This window comes from Lissotriton helveticus, chromosome 7, assembly GCF_964261635.1.
Source record: "Lissotriton helveticus chromosome 7, aLisHel1.1, whole genome shotgun sequence".
NCBI classification, from domain to species: domain Eukaryota; kingdom Metazoa; phylum Chordata; class Amphibia; order Caudata; family Salamandridae; genus Lissotriton; species Lissotriton helveticus.
This window is the reverse complement of record NC_136068.1, coordinates 462,311,719-462,330,720: the sequence shown is the minus strand read 5'-3', so window position 1 is coordinate 462,330,720 and position 19,002 is coordinate 462,311,719. Positions and strand designations below refer to the sequence as shown.

The following is a 19,002-nucleotide window of genomic DNA, read 5'->3' as shown; positions in this document are numbered from 1 at the left end:
GAGCCGGGCAGCCGCTATTGGCGTTTAGAATCATTTCTCCCCTGAAGCCCTTGTCGTCCTCTGGAAGGCTGGCGAGAGAAAGACGTTGATTGGCCTTGGCGTTGCGAGTACTGAGGTTTTTATGACTGTGAAGTCTGTGAGCAGGAAGAGTAGCCTTGTTGGTATCCTCCTCTGTATGTAGAAAAACCTTTTCCTCTTGCACCCCGGAAGGGCACTTTACGGTATTGCAATGTCCCCAGGGACTTTGCCGTCTCTGTGTCTTTTTTGATGTCCTGTAGAGCGTCGTCCACATGCTTTCCACATGCTTTCCAAAAAGCACTTCTCCATCAAACGGAAAGTCTAAGATTTTATTCTGGACTTCAGGGCATTACTAGGTAGCCCTAAGCCAGCCTTGCCGTCTTAGAACAGCTGAACCTGCCAAAGCACGAAAAGCAGTGCTGGCAATGTCCATTGCACAATTTATAAATTTCTGAAGAAGACCGCTCTCCTTCGCATCAGCCTTGGAACCATCTGGCAGTTGATCCATAAATGGAGATACCACATTTGGCGATCATATCGTCCCTAAATTGCAAGTGCATTGGCAGCTCTAACAAGAAGGCTGGACATAGAGGAAAACCTCTTCCCCACATTGTCAAGGCGCCTACCCTCCTTATCCGGTGGTGTGGTAAGGGGCGCCGAAGGATTCTTTGACTTTCTTTGAGCCGCCTGAGAGATAACAGAGTCCGGCTTTGGTTGACCAACCAGGCAAGCAGGACTATCTTCAGGAGCCTTATATTTTTTCTACAGTCGCGGAAGAACAGGGATGACGGTAGCTGCAGACTGCATCACCTTTATTCCTTCACTCCATACATGCTCCACATCGGGATAGAACGGATGGATTTTCTATAAGGCTCCTTCTTAAAATCATAAAGAAAGCATTCAGATTGTACAGTTGGAATGGGAAGGCCAAACCTCCTGGAAGTTCTCTCCATAAGATTATGGAAACCTCCGATGTCTGCTGGTGGAGAATCTATAGGATCCGGTGATGGTGAAGCAGGATCCGGAATGACATTCGTCCCATTCCCTATCCGGATCCGGGACCTGTTCCACATTCTGATCATCATCTGATGAATCATCATCCTCATGCACCGTTACAACATTCTGGCGACCTTCTATCGGTTCCGGCTCTGGAGGTTGAGGTACTTGAGGAGCCATTGTAGCCGAAGAATAGGTCGAGGTTGGTGGAGGCGGCGGTTGCATTGATTGCTGATCAGAGGTTTAAGATGGAAATCTCCTCTTATAATCTAGCATCATGATTTGCAAGTCACTGATAAGTGAAGACGGCATGGCCACCATACCCTGCTGTGATTGCTCTTGTGGTCTCTCGTGGAACGTATCAGTGTTGTTCCATGTAATAATCTTCAGAATCCGAGTCCTGTTATTTTACTTTAAGTTAGGATGGAATGTAAGCATCCCCATAAGGACCTTCCTCTTCCTCTGAATATTCCTCAGCCAAGAACAATGCCGGAGGTAATGGTGTCACTCTACGAGGAGATGTCATTTCCGGTGTGATTTGGTGTCTTTTTATAGAAATGTGAACTTTTTATATCGTCGACGGAGAGTGAATCGTTGACGACAATGGGCTGGTCGTCGACGGTACCGTCGACGAGCTCGACGTCGTCGACACCATCGCCGGCGTCATCATCGTCGACGACATTGTGACAGGTACCTGTAGCGGCGACGAAACTCTCGACGACGGGCCCGTCGACGGAGCTGAAATCGACGCCAGGTGAATTTTAGACGCAGTCGTTGAAGGACGGATTGTCTTCTCAGATCTTCCCTACTGAGGTACAGAAGCTGGTTTCTTGAATAATTTTGCCTTTTCAGATGGTGGAGAGGCAACAGAAGGTCCATGGCTCAACCTCGGAGTTGAAAGTACCTCAGGAACTAGTCCCTCCCACTCCTTTACACCTCGGTGAGGAGATTTTTTAGGACTGGGCCCGTCAGACCTATCAGAGGTCTTTTATAAGGCCTTAGGAGGTTCAGTCGAAGTTGAAGGGGAAGACCTACCCCTCTTTTTAGACCTCCTTGAAGATGTAGCTGAGGAGGAATCATCACTGTCACTGGATAGTACTTCCTTATGTGACTTCATCTTCTGCAACCAGGTTAGCAGACGTCCTTCCCTGTCTCTCAGAGTCTTGGTAAAAAAGGTCCTGCAGATCTTACATTCAGTGGCCTTATGATCAGGGTACAAGCAATAAATGCAGTCTTTATGCTTGTCCTCAATGTAAAGTCTTTTCTTAGAACAAGTAGCACAGGCTTTAAATAAAGCTTTCTTCTCCTTGTCTGACATCCTTGAAGAGAAAAAGATGAAATTCAAAAGTTGTAGAGAAATCTGAGCAGAGCTCAGTGGAGACTCCCTTAACACAGCGTGCGGTAGAAAATCTGAGGCTCTCTCAGGAAGGTTCTATGGGATGAGGCTGATCTGATTGGTTGTTGCATGTTTTTGGTCTCTTTTGCAAAAAGAGGTGGATTGCTACAAAATGAGATGAGGCCTAGGCCTTTCTTTCTCTTTTGTACCTACTGCTATGTTATTTTTTATTTACCGAGGCTCCCATTCCGATGACGGGGAATGATACAAGCTATGGGAATCTATGAAAGTTTCAATACTGGAGTAAGCTTTGTTGTCAAGAATAAACTACCTCTTCAACTTCCCAGTGTACTCACCTCATTACACTAGCGACGATCCTTAGACAAACCCTCATATTAAACTACAAATTCTACGCAACGTCCTAACACTTCTTCAATCTCAACGGTAACACTTATCTATCGCACAACGAGATTGAGTCTGGCCTTGGATGGCCTTCAAGGTACTGTGAGCGCCCTGGCACCTTGCGTTTTCCACCGCTGAAACACATATTTTTAGACTTTTAAGAATTTCTTACAGTTGTACACGCACCTGTGGCTCGCGCTTTGCTGTTTCCCTGATTACCTCGAAGAGACAGCACGCCTGATGACGCATCACTGTCACGTGCTCTTGATGATCAAACCGTTCTCTACAGAGCCACGTAACGTATCCTAGCAACATCTGACTCTCCTCCCTCTGAGTTACGTTGCAAAGCAACCAAACACGCAACTTATTGCTGCTTAGCGTTGTTTGTTGACCTAGTTTGAGCGCTGCGATCCCTTCACATCATTATTCTTTTATCGTAGTCTGCCAAACAACTAATGAGATTTGGAATCCTAGTTTACATCGCGCCTTTGTATTTAAGTGTGAACGCTGCGATCCTCTTCACATTGTTTTGCTACAAGCACACCTATCAACTAAACAATCTCATTTTACATCGTGCCTTCACTTATAAATGTGATAAATGTACCGCCTGCTTCCGCTGACAGGCACAGTCTTATCACCCAGCTGCGCATATAAAATACTCAACTTCTTCATGCATTATTCATGCACAAGCTACTCAGACCCTACAGGATTTCGCGGTTTGCAGAGAAATCTTACAAATGTACCCGCGAAATCGGCACTTTTGTAAGTGCCCACGAAATCCAGATATCTTCAGACTCCCCTTCATTTGACCCTCAGACAGGAATTTCCAGCCACAGTGACCAAGCTGAACCGTCTTCTAATTCACAGATTCTTATTTACAGGAAAATTAGTAAAGGTTGGATATCCCTACGATTTTCCTTCCGATGTTCGTTTTTCGAGGTTCACAAAGTTGCACAAATCTGTGAAAAGCGTTTGCTTATAATATGCGGTAGAGTTTACCTCCTGAGCACAATGTTCAGGAATAAAAAAAATATGGCGGAAATGGGCAGTCTCCGATTTTAATGTGTTGGCCCTTTTTCTCGACTTAGGAAGTACACGAGGAAAACACCCTTCATTTTCAGTTGCTAAGACTACAGGAACACCTGGCTATTTCACACTCTGTGTTGACACTTACAACGCTATTTTTTAGCATTACAATGGGCAAATTCAGTTTGAAAGGCCAGAATTAATGTTTGGGAATACTCAAAAAGTTTTATGAGATACCATCACATTCCATTTAATCACCTCTGTAAGCTACCCTGGATGCACCCATGACCCCAACCCAATGTTTTAAACTTAGGACTGCGAGGATCCTGCTATATTGGCATATTTTTATTTATTTGCGAGGACCCTGGTATATTGTGGTTTGTTTTCACAGCAATATTGTGGAGATTTACAGATGGAAAATGGCACAAATTATTTTTCTATAAATCAGAATTTGAGAAGTCCAACCTCAAATCTCAACTTTTTGCCGTGATAGTTGTACCGAACGCTGGAGGTTCTGTAAAGGTTCATGTAGGCCAGTGCAATAGTGATTCTACCAGACCATTGGTCTAAACAGAAGTGGACTTACATGTGGAAGAGTCACTACTACTGCTGTAATCAGGTCAGTGCTAATGAGTGTTAGGGTGAGCTGCATATATGTGATTTCTTATATATTTAAATTTCTCCCCATCAGCTCCACAAATTTGGTAAAAAAACATAACTGAATACATGATAATGTTAAAGCGCATACATATTATTAGACAGGAGAACCGTTTGTGTGGTTGTTACTTGAATTGCAATGCACCATTTAAAGTAACACAGCCTCCTTCAATACATAATCCAAACTTGGAGATAAGATAGCCAATAGCTGAAAATCGCAAACAAAAAAAATTGTAACACTATAAAATTTGACTTTTTTTTTTTTTTTACTTCGAACGACATTTGGCTGCCTTAGTAACAATACTTTTGAATCCTTGAGCAAGAATCATTTTTACTTCTCCTCTATATACAGCTTTATCTTTTTGTTGGCAAGACCTCTTGTCTACAATACAGTGATCAACATTAGAGTGGGCTTTGGGTCAGCCCCTTACTCATGACTGGATGGCTTTGTTGTCTATCTCTTTTTCCTGCCCCTGAGTCAATAGCCTTTATCCGTATTCTTGTGTTTGTCCCTTCAGGAGCATTTCGGTCTCACTGTGCTCCGATATATCTTGCCACTGCTGATCCCAGACTTTGCTATGCAGTGGCTGTGAGGGACTATTTTTTCTCTGTCCCTACATCCGTCTCACCATACTGCTGCTTTCTCCCCAATCAGTGACCTCTTGCCACCCAACCCTCGTGTTTTACTTTTTAACTATTTGTTTTACTTTTTGCTGTCTGCTGCGCTATCAGTGAGTGGTCAATCAAAATGTTTCTGACCATTTCTCAATGACCGCCTGTAGGTGGGCATGCACACGCATGTGTGGTGGGTACCTAAGAAGGGAGTTCATTTTATTTTGATATGTCCAGTTGAAAGATGACTGCAGGCACATCACGAAAAAGAAGGAAAAAAGCCAGAAGGGGAAAAGGGAAGTACACCCTGAAATTTTGCGGCATTTTGTGGCACTTTATTTTGCAATTTATGCCCCGGCACCCGCCGCACACCGGGCACGCGGCTGGCCCAAATAAAAAAAAAGGAATGCCAGGAGGGTCCTGCCTCATGTCCAGTGTGCGGCGGGCTCCAAAAACAAGGCCCCCGAGCCAGCACACTGGGCACGCGGCTGGCCCAACAACCATTTTTTTTTTTTAAATGCCAGGAGTGTCCAGCCGCGTGCAGTGTGAGGCGGGCTCCTGTGGCATAAATTGCAAAATGCCGCTAAATTTCCATATTTGTGCCACCTAATTTCCATATTTGTGCCGCTAAATTTGCGAATCCATGCCGCTATATCCTGGGGGTCTGGCTAATAAACCGCCAGTTTCCGCTGACAGGCACAGCCTCAAGTAGTGCTTGCTCTCGGCCACCTGTCTCCCACTACGTTCTCGCTGGCAGGCACTGCTCTTGTCGTTTGTGCTTCAATCATTGTAATTTTGCACGTGTCTATCACACTGACAGGCACAGCTTATACAAACAGCCTTTCAGCCTGCTTCGCTGACAGGTACACCTTATTTGTGTACATTTGCCCAGTATCATCAACACTATTTTCTTATCTACGGTGATAGGCACACCTATATTCATACGTGTCTTCACACCACTTGCAACAGTAATACATTCACTCCTTTATAAAGTGCTTTCATCACTTCACTTCACTCTCTACGGTGACAAGCACACCACTGTTTCTACAATGCAAAATGTCACTCCTCCTACTTTCTTTTTATCCAACCCAGGCGAGCCCTCCATCCACTGGTCAAAGTGGAAAAAGGTCTTTCTCAACTACGCCAGGGTGTCTGGTGTGTCACTGAGTGCCGAGAGGAAGTCAGACTTGCTTCTACACTGGACTCAGAAGGGCAAGAAGTTTTCAAACACTTACCTGATCGTAATGATGAAGCGGACAACTTCAATGAATTTGAGATCTGCTTAAAAAAACTAGACAAGCACTATCTCCCCAAAGTCAGCACCATCTTGGAACGTCACCATTTTGGGAAGTGCGTACAACAACCCCAAGAGTTCGTTGAAGGATATGTTACGCATTTACGTGAACTATCTTCCATTTGCACATTTGATGGTGCTCTGGAGGAAAGTATACACAACTAATTCATGTTAGGTTGCATCATAGAGAAGGTCAAGAATGAACCTTGGCAAAAAGTTGGCCATGTGGCAAAAACCTGTAGAGCGTCGAAATTTAAAAAGAATAAGCGTGTCAAGGAGGTTTGAGTTCAAAATGACACCGACTCGAAATCTGATGATTTTCATTGTGGTGAGGTTTTAACCCAGACCGGTTTGAGCAAATGCAGAAGTCCCATTGACAGCATTCTCATAAATGGCCATCCTGTCAAAATGCTCTTTGACTCCAGGGCAAAGATCCCGTTGGTCCCAAAGAGCTTCTATGATACTTTCTTGTTGGGTAAGGTGAAGGTCTTCAAACTTCATACCGATCGCTAGCTTACGGTGGTCAACCTATTAAGTTATTTGGCTATGTTGAGGGTGATATAGAATACAGAAGCAAACTCACACCTGGGAAGATCTACATCTCCTCAAAGGGCGACAGTATAATAAGCTGGTTTCACCAGGGAGATCTCAGTGTCATGCAGATTCCTGGGGCAGATCCATGCATTCTCTTGAAGGGAGATTTTCCTCCACCTCTTCCTGATACTACTGGTATACCCTCCTCTGTCAAAGTTGAACAAGTGAATGATCTACACACTGAATTCGAGCAAGTTTTCAGTGAAAAGTTGGGTTGCTTGTCGGACTATACACATAAAATCACCCTGAGGCCTGGTGTCACCCCAGTCACGTGCAAAGTGTGCAGTGACCATTAGCCTTGAGGGAGCCCATGCACAAAGAACTTCAAAAATTGCAAGAAGGAATCATAATTGAAACTGAGGCGAGAAAAAGTCTGGCTCCTTCGTACTTGCTCGCAAAGCCTCTGGCGAGGCGAGAATATGTGTGGACTTTCGTGCTCTAAACCATGCTATCCAACAAGAACCCTCTACCTAATATTGCTGAGATGTTGATACCGCTAGGTGGGGCTGTAATCTTCTCTACGTTAGATCTTAGAGCCACATATCATCAAATTAGAATTGATCCTTGCTGCCTTTATAACGCGGTTTGGCACATATAAATTTCCCAGGCTTCGCTTCGCCCTCAATTTAGCAGCCTCTGTCTTTCAGAGGGCCATGGATGACGTACTGCATGGGTTACCGGGTGTCAACATTTACCAGGACGATGTTCTAGTACATGGTGCTTCTCAGAAACTGCATGATGAGACTCAGAGCCGTCCTGGAACGATTTAGGTCACGTGGTTTAACCTTGTGAGAGAATAAATGTAGATTTAACCTCTCTGAAATTGATTATTTGGGGCACAAGTTATCTAAGGAAGGTGTGAAGCGGAGGGACCACTTAGTCAAGACCATCAGGAACCTTCCCATCCTCCTGTCGAGAGATGAACTGGTTACCTTCCTCAGCATGGCTGAGTAGTATAATAAATTCATCCCACAGTTCGCTTCTCGCACCTTCACTCTAAGGACTCTTCTCAAGAAAGGTGCAAAATTGACCTTGTCACCACAGTGTCAAGTAGAATTTGAGAATGTAAAAGGAGCTCTGAGTAAGGCACCTTCTCTCCAGAGTTTTGACACTACTGTTCATTCCATTCTGATCACAGATGGTAGTTCCAAAGGTCTGGGCGCTGTCCTCAAGCAAATGAAGAATGGAAAGGAGATAACTATCATGTTTCTGTCACGGGCACTGGTTGGGCCAGAAACTCAGTACTCGGTTATAGACAAAGGAACCCTCTGCATCTTTTGGGCAATAAGGAAATTATAAAAAATTCTTTGGGGAAATTCTTTTATCGTACAGTCCGACCATAATCCATTGAAAGACTTGTTCACAAAAAAAGTTTAGATGCTGTATCCTCTAGGATCGCCAGGTGGATTGTTGCACTCCAAGACTATGATTTTATTGTAAACCACATACCTGGTGCCCAGGACAAGGTTTTGGGTTGTCTTTCCCGTCTTGTCATAAATGATCCTGAACATGCTTTTGAGACTTCAGGAGACTCGTGGGAGGATGACGATTACAAAGTGTGTGAGGTTGTGACAGGTGTGTTGAGTGAGGCAAAGTGGAAATCATCCATGGAGTGTGAACCCACAGTTCTCAAAGTATGTAAGTTGGTGACTGAAGGTTGGGGAGGCATAAAGAGTCTGAATGAAGAGACACGAAAGTTTTGGAATGTACGTCACAAGTTATCTGTCTCTTCTGGCTTGCTTTGGAGAGGGACTAGACGTGTTCCTCCACTCCCAGTCAGGCAAATAATTGTGCAACAAGCCCACCAGGGGCAGCAGGGCATCTCTAAGACTAAGGAGAGGATTCGCTTGCACTTCTGGTGGCCTGACATTGATCTCCTTGTCGAGCGCTTGGGGAGGTATCTGTCTCTTCTGGCTTGCTTTGGAGAGGGACTAGACGTGTTCCTCCACTCCCAGTTAGGCAAATAATTGTGCAACAAGCCCACCAGGGGCAGCAGGGCATCTCTAAGACTAAGGAGAGGATTCGCTTGCACTTCTGGTGGCCTGAGATTGATCTCCTTGTCGAGCGCTTGGGGAGAGATTGCTCAGAATGCAATGCCTTTGACAAGGTTTACAAAAACAGGGTTCAACCTATGGTTGTGCTTGAGATCCCTGGACGTTGTTGGCAGGAGGTGGCATTGGATCTTCTGGGTCCCATTACCAGCAGCACTGGCCAGTTCTAGGTCTTGGTACTTATAGACATGTTCTCCAGGTGGCCACAGACTATTGTTTTCCTTTCTCTCTATTTTCTTTCCCTTCTCAATTTTCTTCTCCCTATACTTTCTCTTTCTGCTTCTCTAGTGTAAAGGGGGAAGGTGTGTAATGACCTGTGTGTAATTTACTACCGTTCTAGAGTCCTCATAGACTTGGGTTTGCTCTAGAACTCTCAGAGTTCAGTTGCTCCTGGCTCCCCTTGGGTAGGACATTATCTCTGTAGAGGCTTCGTTGTTTAGAATAAACTACCTCTTCAATTTCCCAGTGTACTCACCTCATTACACATTGGATTTTCTCTAGTCCAACAATTCTAAAGTACATGGGCTGGGGAAAGTAGACAACAGCCGGTGTGATGAAAGATTTTAACAGTAAGCACATAGACTGTTGCAGAAAACAAATGTTTGACATCAAGCTAGGAGTCCTCGGGCACTGTGAATACAAAGTAAACATCAGCAACTAATAAACTGGAGTGGAAAGCCAGACATCTGATGAAATCTACAGTTAATAAAAGCTGAAAAGGTTAACAACACAATAAAACCCACTGCTGCAATAGCAGACCTTGAAGTAAGCAGGTTGAAAATGAGATGCTGACTGAAAGTCCCAACCACTCTTTACACTTTAAATTCTTGCACAGCAAAGGTGCCTTTTCAGAAACCAGTCAATAACAAAATAGACAAATGCATCAAATTGGAGACATAGACTTATAAAAACATAAGCAGCACAAAAATGGGAAATCTGGCAGAGCGCGGGGGCTTATGTATCGTTCAGCTATTCCAAGGTAACTGAATGGCATCATTGGCTTAATGGGGTGTGAAACTGCGAGTTTCACTACCACAGCAGGACTTTACAATATAGTGGAAGGGGTGCCAGAGACAGAAAAAAGGACCTCCAAGGTAAAGGATGTAGTGGAAGTATTACAATCTTAAGTGTCAAGCTACCTGTCAGAAACCAAGATTTTCAAAACAAAATCAAGGAATTTTTTTTTTGAAAGATTAAGTGAATTTATAAAAGTCATTTTAGCTTTAGATTTATTTGCAATGGTCTTAAGAAAAGATTAAGAAAGTAGACAAATGTTCCCAGTAAAAGAATTCCTAAAAGATGCTCACTGAATCAAGAAAACCCTACTACCTCTGAATAGACGTCTGGACCATAGAGCATATGATGAAACCTAAAGGGTGACTTTGTTAGAAAGATATGCTGGGACCAAGGTGTTAATGCATTAGGAGCTCAAGATACCCATCCTGAATTTTTTTAAATGTAGACAGTTCCTTGATATGCCGAAGATCATCGGGGAGCGCATTCCAGAGAGTGGCGGCCTTGACCGTAAAGGACATCCCCCCAGACGAGCTCTCCGAAATCTAGGGATCACCAGCCGTCTTTGCATAGCTGAACGCAAAGGGCGACTGGGAATGTAGAAGGAGAGCCTGGCCCTTAGCGATTCCTAGGAGGTTGCAAATTGCGCCCTACCTCATTACAATTAATGAAGTAGGCCAATTTGCGACCCCCTACGAATCGCTTTATGAAACTCTTGGAGTTTCATACATTTGTAATAGCGATGCCCTTATTGTGATTAGCTGAAAATCCCAATTAGGTCATCTCTATTACAAATGTTGATACATGTGGCCTTTAATTCAAGAACTATGAAAACATTACATGCACCAAGGCATTTTGAAAGCAGGTCAACACGTGTGGGAGGCATTTCAATCATCGAAAATAAATTACCTTTTTTAAAACAGGCTAATTTTACACAAGGCAGGGATAGTTTTTTTTTTTACAGTCATTACCTACAGAGAGGATATGTTTACAAACTGCAACTTTTATACAGCGTGCTATACGTTCAAGGGCACTGTATGTATCATGGATTATGAACTCTCTCTATTATGTGTGTTTTATGACTTTTTATTTTTTTTATGTATTATTTTGTTTTACAGCATTCCTGTGTAATGCTTTATGCAAGTTTATATTGTGCTTCTTTTATGGTCAGTTATTGATTGAATAACGAATAACTGACTGCATGCATTGTGAAAGTGGAGTAAACATTCTCTGCAAAATTAATAATATTATAGCCCATTTCAAGAAGTGCCCAGCTCCAGGACTTACGTATTTAAATCACTGCTCATATGGAGGAGTAAAACAAACTTCCTGCATGAAGTCTTTGGAGAAAATAACCCAGAGAGTGAGGGGCTCTCTTAGCTCTGTAAAAAAACAGAAAATTCAAGAAGGGCGGCGTCTGTGTCCTCTTCCTCAGTAAAACCAAGGAACCATGGTCCTGTCGAGGGAAGCAGGGAGAATAGGGGTTAGGAGTGGGGGTTCAGCAGCAAGTGGAACACCCAGGATTAATCGGCTCTGTTAGCCATTACAATCGGCTAGGCAGCTCAAAAGCCACAGAGGATAGAACAAAAATATCCAAAATATTTGGGCCAGGACCGGACTGGCCGTAGTGGGCACTGGCCTATTTCCAAGTGGGCCAAAAGGGTGGGGGCGGTTTTGGACCGGTAATGGTAGTTTTTGGTACAGAGGGCCAGGTTTGCAGGAGTGTTGCAACATCGGCTCCCGGTATAACAAGTGTGCATTTGTGTGAGTAGAGAGTGAAGTGTGTAGTTGTATGTGTTTGTTAGTGTAGATGGGTGTAAAGATTTCACGCACTTACATAGTGGAAATCCAGAACCCTCACACACCACAGCGGGTGAGAGGGGGAAAAGGCTTGCAGATGCGCACGTGGGCCAACAGAGATTACGTGGGTGTATGTGAGGAAATGAGAATCGGTACCAATGTGTGTTTCTTTGCTTCGGGAGGTTGGATATGTGGCGATTTAGATCAGTGGAGGCATGTGTGAGGGTGTGTGCGCAAGAGAGCGGCGTAGGGAAAAAGGTTATAGCTTTAGATTTTACATCATGTATGGAAACGTGTATGGTATTTTGTGTCAGAGCAGTTGGTCGTGGTTACGGTTTGTGCAGTTCCATGGTATCTGCGTGGGATTAAGAGGAAGTCAAGTGTGGAGGTTTACTTGTAAGAATAGGGAGTGAATGGAAAGGTGGGTGTGTGTCTGTGGAAGATGGCGAAGGAGAGAGGGGGGCAGGAGAGAGTAGAAACAGAGTGGGTCGAGGAAGAATCGTTGTGAATTTTTGAGCCCACAGCTCCTATGTTAAAAGCAAAACTACAAGTCAAGGATAAAACGTGCTGTCAGCGGGCCAGCAAAGTTTCGCTCAAGGCGGCACGTGGCAACTGTGCGAGGGTGTACAGGTGATCGGTGACCGTGTGTGGGGGTGAAAGAAGGTGAGAATTTGACACATCTGTGTTGGTGATTGTGACTGAGGAAGGGGCAGTGTGCCGGTCCGTGTGTGTTGGGGGTGTGTGCAATATGTGTGTGTGGGGGCAGGGGGGGGGAGGTCGGTTGGGGGCGCAGAGCCAGGCTTGACTGACAAACTGAGCAGCTGGACATGAAAGGGTTGCTGGGAGCAAGCTTTAAGTAAAACAAGCTCCCGGCATTGCTGTGGCGGGGGGGCGCATTCCTTTCAAGTCTGATGGGGTGGGAGTCTGTGAAGTGATGCGAGGCACAGACAAATGGTGGAATGGTGGTGTGCGAGCAGCTTCCTTTCATGTCTGATGAGGGGGCGGGGGAGCAAATGGCGAGCGCGCGCACGGAGCACATACACCGTCCATAATCCGCATTCAAAAGCCCTCTTGGTAAGCGCTCCTGGAGCAGATCTCTATATCTCTCACATAGCGACTGCTTACGCAATACGCTAGGCGAGACCTAAAAAGCAGCAGTATTTCCTAGCAGCACGCCCCCTACCTCCTCATGGCCAGTCCGACGCAATTGCCAGGGCTGGCTTGCATTTCCAGTCCGGCCCTAATCTTGACAAATGTGATGGATACATCATTCTGCAGATTCCTTATCTTATAAACCATCCTTCCAGCACACCAGACATTTTGCATAGACCACCGACCTTTGAAACTTGGAAGATGTTCAGTACTCGAAAGGTACCCGGAAAAGCACTAGCGAGTACCAGGGTTTTGAATGTTTTGATTTGCAAGTGAAGGGTTGAAGGCTAAGTGATGACCCGAGGCTTGGCTTGATTTCATGATGATCCAGACAAGAGACACAGAGCTGTACACCCCAGCTAGTATCTTACATGGCATAGGTCTCGCACATTTTGTTCTGCAACTGCTCAACAGTTAACCCAGAGTAGAAAGGATACAAATTCAACAAATGACTATTCATTAGTTATGTGATGCACACTCTGTCAAGTGTAGTGAAGATCCAATGTCAAAGCAAGACTTGGAGCAATGCTGCTGTGTCATATATTGACTGTGTCACAAGAAAAGAAATACAATGCTCAATAGAATTACTGCTGGTGAAGGTGAGGTGTACAAACTTTCCCCCATGATGGGCACCTCATGCTGAGAAAAGGAGGCCATGACATAGGAAAAACTTGTGCTATAAAAGAGTATCAATTAATCTTCATTGTCCAAACCCTCCTGCTGTTTATGTGCTTGCACTACTTGTTATAATTTAAGTTCATCTACACTCATGTTATAATGTCTACATTGAATGAGATTTAGTATTCCTTTCCTCTCAGGGGGCAGTTTGCAACTGACAAGAAGAAGAAAACACATAACTGCATACTCTCAATCATAAGATCAGAATAAGCACAACACCCACGGCAGCTCAGGGTCAATTATTTTGTCACAGAGTCTGTTACCAAATGAACAAGGCTGGGGCACCCGAAGCACCCATGGATCTGTTGCAGTGTCAAATACAGGTAAAACTCAACTCAGTCTAAAACCCAAACCCTCCTCTGGAACATCACACCTGGGGTAGCCTCTCACTGCAAGTTATTACAGACACTGTTTCCAGCCCTGGATATTTATTTGATAACCAACAGCATTCGGCTTATTTTGCTTCAGCTGAACAAATTAGATGAGCACACCTGAGAAGAATAATTTGTGGGCTTAAAATTCAGGACCATAGACAGTGTCCTTGATCACCAAAGGTAAGATGGGACCCTAATCATGCCTCCTCTAATATTGGACTCTCCAAATTGCTAAAACAATTTAGCAAAGTATGTATTTGCTGCAAAAATGGTTGTTATGTGCAGGTCACAGATCCCCATATGGCTAGGGCAGACTCAGCTTTTCAATTCTCATAGGTAAATAAATGGAATTCAATTAAATGGGGCAATCAACTAGTCAGAGCTCCTCGAAATAGCATTAATCGAGATAGCAAAGCAACATAGAAACACACTACTATAATTATTAAATGAATAGCAGCCATCCGGCTCCCGACTATGTTTAGGTGTGGTCCCTCAAAATTAGCTTCAACTCCCTGAACCCACAATTACCTGCCTCAGATTATGTGTCTTCCCTGTCAAATACTACCTTTTTAGATCTGGGGCTTCTCTAATGCATAGGCTCCTCATATCATTTGCACGGTCCCTCTCCTTTCCTCTTAAACATGAACTCTCACCACCCCTAGTTAGTTAAGAAGAGCACTGAGGGCAAATATAGCAGTATAGATGGGTTTGAATAGAAGAAGGGTTGTGGTTACCTATGAAGGATTGCAGTATGGTTACATTTTAGTTAGAAGTAGCTTTGAAGTTCCAATGACTGCAGTGAGATTAGTTAGCAGTAGGATTGCGGTTAGAGTGGAAGACAGCAGTATGGCTGGGTTTTAGTTAGTAGTATGGTTCATATTGAACTGTGATGTGTTTAGAAGTAGGGTTGGGGTTTGCAGGAGAACTCTAGTTGAGAAGCGGGCTGGCAAAAGAGATGGGGAGAAGTACCAGCAGCATTGACTGGATTAGAGAAAAGTGCAAAACTCACCTGCATAGCCTGCTGGCAGCTCTCCACCAGTCCTTGGATGAGGTAATAACGTGCCTCACATAGCACCTCCTCCAGCTCCCGCTGTGACTCGGGTAGGGACACTGAGTCATCCCGCAGATAGTTCAAGATAGTCCCAAAATGCTTCCCACTCCGGTCAATCAAAATCCATCCTGCAAAGAAAAGTCCAGTCTATGACGTTGCAAGAATAAGTAGATGAAGAGGGTAAGTGACATGACCTTTGGCCCACTCAGCCCTGTGCCTCGCTGAGAAAATTACCACTTAGGGTAAAATATTTCAGGCATTTTTCTTCCCTCTCTCTTCCCCCTGCCAGCACATTCCCAGTATTATCACTATCTTCAAACCGTAGGTTTGTTGCACCTCCATTCCATTAACCTGCTGTCAGCTCCACATCTGGCACTTTCCTGCTCCCCCAAAACCTTTTTTATTTTCCCTCATGCACTTTTATGATAATTCGAGTTGCACCCGAATGTCATAGATTGCTTAGCACACCCTAGTACAGTCATTGATCCACTCTAGCCTTTGATGTAGACAACTTCCACTATAATTTCCCACCTTTATTGAACTCTATACATCATGGCTGCCCGACAAATGTTTGCTAACACCACCCGAACTTGTTGTTCACAGAAAACCTTCCCATACCTTCACTGTCAGTCAGCACTTGCATGCGTCCACTGAACATGGCCTTCAACATAGTGTCATGCTTAGTCAAGGTCTGCACTGTGGTGTAGTGAAGGGAGCCCCCAACATTCAGCTTCACATATTTGCTGCTGGGACTCAGTGGTTTGAGATCAAAGGTCACGCCGGCCCTGTGATTCTGGGTAGGTACCAGTGAAGGGCACCCTTCGGAGGCCAGTAGAGCAGGCAGGGCCACGGATGCCTCAGCCGACATCACCACAGCTTCTGCACAGTGGATGGAGAAAGGAGAGTGGGACAAAAATGAAAATTATTCTAGAATCACATGGTAAAACACCCCCGATAAAACAGCACAAAACCAAACACAATTTTGAGGTAGCAGCCTAATAATGAGTGGCTGCTGTAGCAACTCATCACTGGAAAAAGTGTATGCTACAAATGGATCATAACATTTGGGCGGGCCTTCATTTCTCTTAAAGCCATATTAAATTCACCTTTATTCTCACTTCTTGGGTGTATACATTTAACAGTACATCATATGTGTCGAGCCCCATCATCATAGCTAGATTTTTTTTTTACTAGTTTAAGAGGTAGTGCCGAGGTAACTAGATAACCAATGATTGCAGTGCCACTCCTACAAATCCTCACCCAAGATTCTTCAATGTAATTGATCAGTGCTTGAGTCCACAGGAAGCAGATGGCAGGCTAAGTGGACACAAATACATGTATACAGGCATAAACAAATACACGAGTGCAAAGACCACTAATTAAAATGAGGACTAATTAGCGTAACTCTATATGCCGTCTCAGCCAGATTTCACATCCTTTGGATACATCTAGAAGATTCCAGAGTGCCAGATAGTCAGCAGAAACGAACACATACTCTGGTGTGCTGTGCCAGGAGCATCAGACATCAGCATCTGTGTGTGTACTGGTTATCGCTTACACCACTGGAGACACCAGTTAAATGCTGATGGCTGTGCCCCAACAGACTCTGCGTCAACAGTCTTTCCCTTTATCTTGTGCACCTGAGAGCTTGCCAAATCATAACACCGAAGAATAGTGAAGGACTAGAAGAGACTGAATAATGACATTTTGCACCAGCACCTGTTCCTCCTAGAATGTTAAAAGTACACTATGGCTAGTGAGCTGTAAAGTTCAAACCTTTCCTGCAACCAATGCTGGCATGAACCCAAACTAGGTGTATGCTCGCTCCAAGTGACTAACTTAAGACTTAAGCCAAGATGGCTTTTGGAGGACGAGGAGCCCAAGCTTTGTAATACATTACTGAAGATCCCAAGGCGAGAACAAACAACTGTGCTCCACGAGATGCTGCAGTTAAGCACCCCTTGGCTTATCAATAGGTAAAAAACGTTTTCCCCCTTTTGCTAGCCCGACTTAAACACAGTGCAGATTTCTGTAGTTTGTGCTGCTTTACAAATAACTTGTCTATATGAGCTAGTATTTGAATAAATGAAGCTGTGCAGTTTCACTAGTTTGTTGAGTAATGCTCTGAATGGTTATAAAAAAAACTATAGATTATATCTTGGATCTGATAGGGAAACCAAAACATGACAGGCTGGCAACCGCCTACTTAAGCACACCTACAAAAAACAAATTTATAGTATGAGACACAGTGACTGGTAAATCCACGTTGGCATCATTTCCCTTGCCACACACACCAGTTCATTATAGCCAAAGCCTTTATGCCGGCCCTTGAACCTGGCCCTTCCGATGAATGGAAAGGAAAGCAAGGCAGCTAGCTATCTCATAAATGTAAATGTGAAAAAAAGTCTACTTCGGCGAATCGGAACGCTTTCACTATGTGCAGAGGAGATATTGGGTCCTACAGCCTTTGATTAGGCAGGCTGCTAGCAGATATCTCTTCCAAATTGATCAATTTGTACAATTAGCTGGCAACACTTGGTGACGCATAACTCTGTTGTACTATATCATAACTGAATTAACGCCACCCTCTAATTCTGTCAGGACAGGAAGCGAGGATTATGCTCAACTTTCTTTTATTCCCATTCCAGCAGTCTTTAACAACAACAAAAACTGTAAAGAACTAGCTTTCCCAAGATGCACAGGGAAAGGTCAACACAGTTCAACCAATCTAGAATCCAGGCTATCCATCAAGGCAAGAATCCCCTGAATAGCTTCCTCTTGCTTTCCTGCTTTCAGCAGTTAAGTGACCCTTTCCAGACCCAGGACCTGCTGACCTTCAGGAGACATCTCAAGACCTGGCTGTTCGACCTGTAGCTGCTCCCCCCTCCCTCAGCCCCTCGAGACCCTCACAGGTGAGTAGCGCGCTCTATAAATGTATTGATTGATTGATTTCCCTTTCCTCCGGTACCGCTGGTTTGCTTTGAGCCATCTTTTGCTGGCTTAAAGTGGGATAACAATTGCTTCATCAGTCTACTGTACCAGCCTAATGGATAGTCTTTTAGTTCCAAATCTAGGAGATAGAATTCAATTGAGGAGAGATCCTGCAGAGAATATTCCTTAATCAAAACTCCAATTATTTGATGATAGACTACCTACCTCAAGGGACAAGGTCTCATTTACACAAGCCAAAAAATAATCTTTAAATTCCAAACTAAGAGCATAGTGATTACTTGGCCCTAAATCAAACACTCTAATTTTTTTTATGCAGTAAAACTGATGGACTGGAACAAACACATAGTCAAAGGGCATACAACTGTTGCCATATTTGAGGTTATAGCACCTGATATATCATCAGTACACCAACTGTTAACATTGATCAGGTTCTGTTGGACTAAGCAGGGCAGTATCTTTACATCTCCTTCACTGGTACTTGATGGGGAAAACAGTCGGAAATGTTTATTGCCAAAACAGCTCCTTCAGTGAGCCATCAAACTCGGAGTGTAGATTTCTCATTAAAATCCCCCCTACAACAAGGAGAGAATCAGGAACGTCCAAAAACAAATTATGCACATCATTACCTAGATTCAACAGTTCACACTCAGGTAGGATTGGGTTGGTGGAAGATACATATTTAGACAGATAATTTGCTTTAACTCCGTATCATAAGTAAACAGATTGATAACGGTTAAGCAGGCAATAACCCCTACACAAGCAGGTTGCAATTTTGTTACCTTCCTCCCATAACGGCGAGCTACTAATATTAGTAATCCACTCACTGCTCTTCCTCTAGTCCATGCCTAGGCATTTTGTGCTGTGGTGACAAACCCCTCAATATCTAGGCACCCCAACAGCCTGGATTCCTGGAGGAACAATACAGGGTAATTAGTCAGGACCTCGCTATAGTTTACTATTTCCATGAAAGATTTGAACCCATGGATGTTCCATAC

General features: G+C 44.1%; 1 protein-coding gene across 2 annotated transcripts in view; it reads right to left on the bottom strand.

Moving 5' to 3' along the window:
* KCTD13 (potassium channel tetramerization domain containing 13) overlaps positions 1-19,002 on the bottom strand; it is a 171,490-nt gene that overhangs the window by 107,166 nt on the left and 45,322 nt on the right. For both annotated transcript variants that reach the window (XM_078652417.1, XM_078652418.1), the window contains exons 2-3: positions 15,674-15,934; positions 15,014-15,183 (exon numbers count right to left, since the gene is read on the bottom strand). In XM_078652417.1, coding sequence (XP_078508543.1) covers positions 15,014-15,183; positions 15,674-15,923 — 420 coding nt within the window. In that variant the 5' untranslated portion in view covers positions 15,924-15,934. The remainder of the gene's footprint in view (positions 1-15,013; positions 15,184-15,673; positions 15,935-19,002) is intronic.